At 32.0% G+C, this 7,913-nt stretch overlaps 1 protein-coding gene across 5 annotated transcripts in view; it reads left to right on the top strand.

Moving 5' to 3' along the window:
• Positions 1-7,913, top strand: part of LOC106464988 (serine/threonine-protein kinase VRK1-like) — a 69,862-nt gene that overhangs the window by 34,988 nt on the left and 26,961 nt on the right. For all 5 annotated transcript variants that reach the window (XM_022392810.1, XM_013925178.2, XM_022392811.1 and 2 more), the window contains exon 6: positions 4,173-4,366. In XM_022392810.1, the coding sequence (XP_022248518.1) occupies positions 4,173-4,366 (194 nt within the window). The remainder of the gene's footprint in view (positions 1-4,172; positions 4,367-7,913) is intronic.

Here is a 7,913-nt window from a genome sequence, read left to right on the forward strand (position 1 = left end):
AATAACACACAAGTAGCTGTAACAGATAGATGTAGTATTGTTAAGAATGTTAGTAGTGCTATAACTGATTTGTTGAGTGGTTCTTCTGGATTACATGGTGTAAAAAGAAGAATGTTAAGTCCAGTCTTTGACTACAAGTTCTACAGCTTGTAAAAGGTTCATCTAACTAGAGATAGGTTTAACTATACAAATAAATATAGTCTTAATATAGAGATTTCACTTGTTAATTTTATCATTTATGGTGCCTTTTGTTTTTATTGGTTAAAAAGGCAAACCTTAAAATTTACATTGCTAAACTGTCTGACATGAATCAAAAATCTAATCATGTGTCACCAAATGCTTGTTTTATGTTGTTTCAAATTATTTTCTAAACTTTTAAGAAAAGTCTAGTCATTAAGCCACATGCTTATCATATGATATTAAAAACTCCCTCTAATGAAAAAAACAAATATCTAAATTAAAAAAACAAAGTAACACTACCCATTCCTGGTTTAGTAAGTCCCTTGGAGAATACTCTTGTACATTTAAAACAATGCTACTTTAAATTTGAATTTTCACAAGTAATAATAAGGTAACTCTTCAAATTTAGTATTAATATTTATAAATATAGACATTACATCCATTAAATCATTAATTGTGTGAAACAAAGTATATATAATTAAAATTCTTATTAACAGAACAAAATCTTCCTCCTTTACTTATTTACTGCCCTTAAACTGTCCAGTCACCAAATCTTTCTGGTGGTTTTCTCTTTTTTTGGCTTGTGATGAGAAAATAGGATGACGTGTGGTTCTCATGAGTATGTTTTTTGTTTGGGAAGTTCTTTTTTGTAGCTGGTCAAAAGAATACCACTTATGGCACCATCTATGGTGTTCTCTAGAAACAATCCCAGCAGGAATTTTGGGCTCTTTAGCATGTTAATTTACCCGTAACTAAGACTATGCTGAAGCTAGTTAGTAAGCTGTTTTCATATTTCTGTAATGTGTATGAAGCATGAAACAGTTATATATAACTGATATAATTTTATTAATAATGGGCTTCTGATGTCAGCATTGAGAACAGGAAGTTTATATTTGGCTGAAGTAACCATGCCCAGTCACTTTCCACACAGAGCTGATTACAAGTTGCACTTGCAAGCTTTGTGCAAGGAACTCCTGAGATGGAGATTGCATGCATGGGATTTGATTGGTTCATATGCTTGACCAGTTGCTTTACGTTAAACATAGTGGATTTGCCTAGTTTGTTGACACAGGCTGCTGAGCTAAAAGCATACATCAGGAAACAGCAAAATTCTATGCTCAGTTTTATAGCAAAATAAAAATATAAGAAGACTGATTATAATTTAGGGCATAATATGTAAGGAAGATTTAAAAAATATATTTTGTGGTGAGAGTTGTGTTGTCAGAGTAAAACATTGATGTATCTTGGTTGACAAGAATTAACTATTAACAACAAATTGAAATTCTCATAAATACAAAAATGTTGCTTTTCATAAAGCATATCTGGATTTTCATTTTTTCTGTAAATCTAGCATCTCACTCTTGTAATTACTCAGTTAACTTCCCGTGTCTTTCTTCTTGCTCTTTTTTCAACGTTTTTTACATATTTGTTTGATTTATATCATTCTCTGTTTTTTCATATCAGTAGTTTTCTTTTTAATCATCTCTCCACTGTTTCATAATTTCCAGCAAATTTTCAATTTTGCTTAGAGCATGTGTTGTCTTTTTGTTGGATCTTTATTTTTACAAAATAATCCCACTTATGAGAAAAGTGTTGTAATGATTTCTATTAATGGGTAGATTCTTTTGGGTTATTTGTTAAAAAGAAAAATGCAAAAGTTCAGTACACTTAATCCTATCCTGATGGGTCACGTGTCAAAGGCCATGTCATCGCGTTTGTTGACTTGCATTCAAAATTTTATTGAACTACAATTTTATGAACTTATGTCAATAAGTTTGGTATCAAATTGTAGATTATAATTCAAGTTTTAGTATTATACATTTCTTAGTTTAAAAGTAAATATTAAAAAAATCCAGCTAAACATTGATTTTTGTGTGTCACCAGGTATGTTGAATGCAGTACTGATTCAAATTAGATGTTTGTGATGTCAAAATACAAAATCTACAGTTTTGTACAAATTAGGAAATCAAACTACTGATATTGACAAACTAATATATAAAATAAGAACCTCTTATCTTTTCTACTTGCTAAGATATCACTCATGTACTGAATCAAACACAATGGGCCCCCTGCACACTCCTTTCCATTTTTGGAAATGGTCCCTTATAAACACTTACTTCTATATATGACATGGAAAACCAATCTAAAGCTCAGAATGTCCTCCAAGTGGTTTTCTCAGCCATTTTGATGTGTTATTGTGTTAATTTCATTCTTTTCACATAAGATTTCAAACAATAGGGTAAGTAAATCTTTGGTGATCTTGAAATTTCATATTGTTTCAGACTCAAATACAGCTTAGTTACTACACTTGATAAATTATAGTGGAATTCTATGGTATAAATATTTCTCCTCCACGTGAGAAATTTTGTAAGGCTTAGCGACCTGCAACAAACTAATACAAAGGTCATAACAAGAAGAGATAGCTGTTTGCTTTACTTCTTTATTTACTGTTCTATGTTTTAAGAAAAATAAGTTTAAGAACTTATTTGTAAATAGTAATAATCTATGTACATATATAATGTATAATAATTTTAAAGTGACAGGTAAGACAGGTCACTTTGTAAAACTAAATTCAGTTATATATTATTGGATACAGTATCATGAGTGCATGTGTGCCATATCATTGTAACTTCTGTATTGCTAGCCAGGCATGGTTGGAAGGTCAATATAATAAAAATAATAAATATGTATAATATTATAAGATTTAAGGTATTTAGACTAAACATTTGTGTTTTTGTGTTATAACTTGTAATCATTCTAGAACGAAAAAAGCATAATTTATATTTTTTCCTAATTTTTTTTATTGGTGTTACGAAGTCCATCAAACCAACCCATATAGAAATACAGTAGTGAAAATACCAAATATAAAGTTTTTTCTACAAAAAATTTGATAATTATCTGTAGCTTATTAAGATTTTGCATGTGAAATTTGAAAATTTTTTTAATGCATTAAAGTATTTTTAATCTTAAAATCAAAATCGCTTTGCATGTTGGATAGTGAACATTCCAAATAAAAAGGTTTACGAGAAAATAACATAAATAAATAAATAAATTCCACATGCTAATCTATTCTGATATATATGGTGCTTCTTGTATCTATTACCTTGTTGAAAATGCAAACTCATAATTTACAGCACTGAACCAACCAACTGGCTAACAACATAATCTATTTTCATCTAACAATCATTTTATACTGTTCAACTTGATTCCAAAACTCAATTTAATCTTGTCATTAAGCCACATGCCCATCAAGTGGTGTTTAAAACCCTCTCTTACAAAAAAGAATAGAAATGTCTAAGTTAAAAAAAAACAGTATGGTTTTTAGCTGGGAGTTGCATGCTTCACATATTTGTTCAGTTAAATTATAATAAAACACTTAATACACAAATTTAACAATAAGTGACATTTTAGTGATAGGTAAGTGGTAAACGTTTAATGCAAATTATAACATTTAATAATTAAATAAACTAACATTTTTAAAGATAGCAAAATCATCTCATTGTAAAATAAATGATTCATAGGGTAGCAAGCTTTTTAAAGTAGGAATACAGGATGGCTTGTACCTCTGTCTCGGATGATATTGGTAGTGTCAAAAGATAGTAAGTAGACTGATGTTTTTAGTGTTATAAAGAAACAACAGCAGAAGTCAGCTATCTTTTAAGAAGATGTTTGTGGACATTCTTATTTTATCATGGTTCTGTGGATACCAAATACAACACTTTATTTTTGAAATTATTTCATTTAAATGACATGCTAGTATAAACATGTTGGTTTGAACAATCTCAATACATGTGCAGTACCACAACATGGCCTTGTATATAAAGTGCTACTTAATTTAAAAAGAGGAGTTTCCGTGACATTATAAGTTGGACCCAAGAAATGTAAACAAAGAGAAAGGTGACCCATCACATATTTTATGGAACATATATTATTAATCGTTGTCTTTACTCGAAATGTATGTCAGCTTGTTTAACATGAGTCTTTGTGTACAGTTGATGAGTGGGTGCTGAAGAAGAACCTGGACTTTTTAGGAATGCCAAGATTTATTGGTTCGGGCTCGCATGAATACCATGGTGTCAAGTATCGCTTCATGGTAATGGAAAGATTTGGGGAAGATCTACAAAAGTTACTCAACAGAAATAAATTGTTCCCAGAAAAAACTGTTTTCACTTTAGGCATTAGAATTGTAAGTAAATTAGTAAGCCAGTTTATTTTTATAAGATGTTTTCAATATAAACTGGTTATTTAAGTTGAACATTTTTTATTCCATGTTACTCTTTACTAGTGAAAAATTTATGCTTTTTTGTGAAAATCATTTTATAAAAAATAAATTGAAGTGATGAAATGTTTGCATAATGCACAGCTAATTTACAAATGCACTGGAATCTAACCTTTTTTTTAATGCATTTTCTTAACTTTTTTAGACATTAATTTGCTTTTTTTTTATTAATTATTGTCCACACCTCTAGATTGGAAATCTCATAAAACCTGAACAAAAATATCCATAAACTTTATGCATATTGAATTAACTTGTGTAAAGATAGAAAGAAATCTGTTATTTTGATCATTTTTACTATGACAACTCGAATTGTTCATTTTTATTGCACCTTTAGGGGAGAAATATGACACTTGGATCCTTGCTTCCTGTAGCTATATAAGTGATAAATACTGCACATGTTTAATATAATGTTTATAAGAAAGATATTTTACAATGTAAAATGCTAATGTATTCAAAAAACAAACTAACTCAATTATTACTGGAAAAGTCTTAATATTTTGTTAATGCATTTCTAAGCTCATTACTCTGTGGTAGTTTCTTCTAAGGGCTTATTTTAAAATTTTTAAATCAAAAAAATATTCATTACAAGATAAAATACCAGTAAGATCTTTACTATGTCTAAAAAGTAAAATATGATGTATATGTATATATACATAGGCATTTTACAAAGTTTTGGATATAGCATTGAAGCTGCCGAGTCATAATTAAAATAGATGTAATAGTTATTTGTTGGATGAAATTAAATGTGTTAAGAAAATCTGTGGAATTTTAGTACATGTTAAAAAAAAAATTTTTTTTATTTAAATATCACAAAATCATCCTGTGCAGGTTGCTGATGACACGAGTAGCTGATTGTGATATATCTAAGGTTTTGGATGACAAAAGATGCTTTTTGTGATGTGTGTGTGTGTGTGTGACTTGAATGGCACAATTTGCTGTTTGTGATACTCGTGTGTGATGCAAGTTGCTATTTGTGTGATATGTGTAAATCTGTTGTCATGATCATAAGTATAATAAACATATAAAACTGAGATTGCTCATATATTAAGGAAGCATTTTATTAATCTTTGTAATAAGAAATTTGTAAAGATAAGTATAACATAAGATAACTCCATTTCTGATATGGTACTCAGCTATTCTCGTTCAGTAATGCCCTCTATATGCAAACTTTTTCTTTACACATGCCACAAGCCTTGTGCCCCTCCCCCCACTATTTGTTGGAATTTCTATATTCCAACATGCAAATCATCATGATTCATCTGTTAACCAATAGTAGCATAACATGTTTACTTGATGTATGTTACTCCCTCTACCGACCCTTCACTTCTCGTTTGGCAGTGTTTGAGTTCAGACATCTTCTTTTGTGTTCTTAGTGCTTCCAGTGTGACAAACAATTTTTTTTGCACGAAGTGGTTCCTTTTTGAGTTTATTTTATTTCTACCAGTTCATTCTTGTTACTATAATTCTGCACTCAACAATTTGTGAACAATTTCTTGAGTTATGAATTCTGAAGTTCACGTTACCACTTTGGGGGTCACACCAATAACCAGTGTTTTCTCAGATGCAGGTAACCCAACAGTGGATCTCTCTGCTTTAATATTGTAGACATCCTTTCTATACCACATGTCAACCAGATTGATAGATTGGTGATGACCCTCGTGGTATACCCTGAAATCCTTGCGGGTTTAATCCCTGATTCTTGGGTTTGAGGTGAAGACTGTATGATCCTTATTCTACCGGCCCTTTCATTGTCGGTGCCCTGCAAGGAGGTTTTTGATGTGTTAGGTCATCAAGAAATTAATGTCACTTTTTTTTTTAGATGAAAAAACCAGAAGAACTTGCATATCAAAACAAAACACTTATTAAATTAAATAGTCTCCATTCTTATTGGTGATGGTTTTCCATCTTACAATCAAATTGTTAATGCCCTTATTAAAAAAATCGCTTAGCTTTGAAGCAAGAAACTTGTGATGTCCTCTTTAACACCTTCCATATTTGCAAACGTTTTCCCATTAAGATGGTAATCTGCTGGTGCCACATGTGAAGAATATGGTGGGTGGAGGAGAACTTCCCAACCCAACTCCATAATCTTGTGTTAAACATGCCACATATGGACGTGCATTGTTCTGGAGAAGAAGAAGACCTTTTTGATTGAAGAGTCAAGGGCGTTTCTGATGAAGGCCTTGATTTAAATGTTCCAGTTGCTGACTATAGATCTCTGCATTGCCAGTTTGCTATAGATTGAGGAGTTCAAAACAAATTACTCTTTTGACGTCCCACCAAATGCAAAGCATCACTTTCTGTGGGTGGAGTCCAGGTTTTTGGATTGGAAGTGGTTTTTGTCTAGGACTGAGCCATTGTTTTTGGCATTTAATATTTGCGTAGAGAATACATTTTTCATCACTGGTGACAATTCTGTCCAAAAATGGTTCACACACATTATGCGGCATGTTGGCCCCTGCCATCACAGTTTTTAATGCTAAAGTCACCTGAACGAAATTTGCTGAACCATCATTGACCCTTACAAACTTTGAAAACATTTCCATAAACTTCTTTGATATTCTTTGTGGCTACAGAAGCATTGTTTCTCTTGTATTTAAACAGCATTACATGTCAAATGTATGTCTCCTCGTGTGCCATTGCATAAGGGATTATAGGGTACACTAACGTGACATTTAGGCAGTTCATTTAACTATTATATGTAATGTACGTTTTTTGGGGGGTGATTAATGAAAGTATTCCAAAACGCGACATTAATTTCATGACGACCTAATAGCTGACTTACCGAGTACAGTCTGCCGTGCCCTATCTGCTCTACACCTCACAGTTTCTGGCCTAGTACATTACACAATCTACACATGGGCGATGATTATATCTGGCTCAGAAGTGGTGCATATCTATATGTCATTGTCAGGGGTATCCTTCGGATGCTTTTGGGGATACTTCTTTCGTTCCCTCGCACTGGTCCCCTCCTCCTCCTTAATGTGGGATTCTAGCTAATATTGTGAGAGGAGGTAAGTACCGTATTGGAAGTTATAATTTTCCTATACTGGAAATGTATTTCTGATAGGTATTTACCTCTACTCGCATTTTCCCACCCTTCCTCCCCACTTTTTCAGCACTGACACCTGCCAAACTTTGAAGTGAAGGTAAGATAGAAGAGTGTAGAGGGAGTCATATGCATCATGTGAGTATGTCATGCTACTATTGGTTAAGAGATGATGCGTGATGATTTGCAGGAGAGACATATTGGAATATAGTAATACCAAGAAGGAGGGAGTGCAAAGATTGTGGCATGTGTAAAGAAAAATATTGCATACAGAGGGCAGCACTGAACGAGAATAGCTAAGTAAACAAGTGCCTATCAGAAATACATTTTCAATATAGGAAAGTTATAACTTTTAAGTATTGTAATATACATGCAGAAAACTGTTTAGGTTTAACTTGTGCATAT

This window comes from Limulus polyphemus, unplaced genomic scaffold (genome assembly GCF_000517525.1).
Source record: "Limulus polyphemus unplaced genomic scaffold, Limulus_polyphemus-2.1.2 Scaffold1803, whole genome shotgun sequence".
Classification (NCBI taxonomy): domain Eukaryota; kingdom Metazoa; phylum Arthropoda; class Merostomata; order Xiphosura; family Limulidae; genus Limulus; species Limulus polyphemus.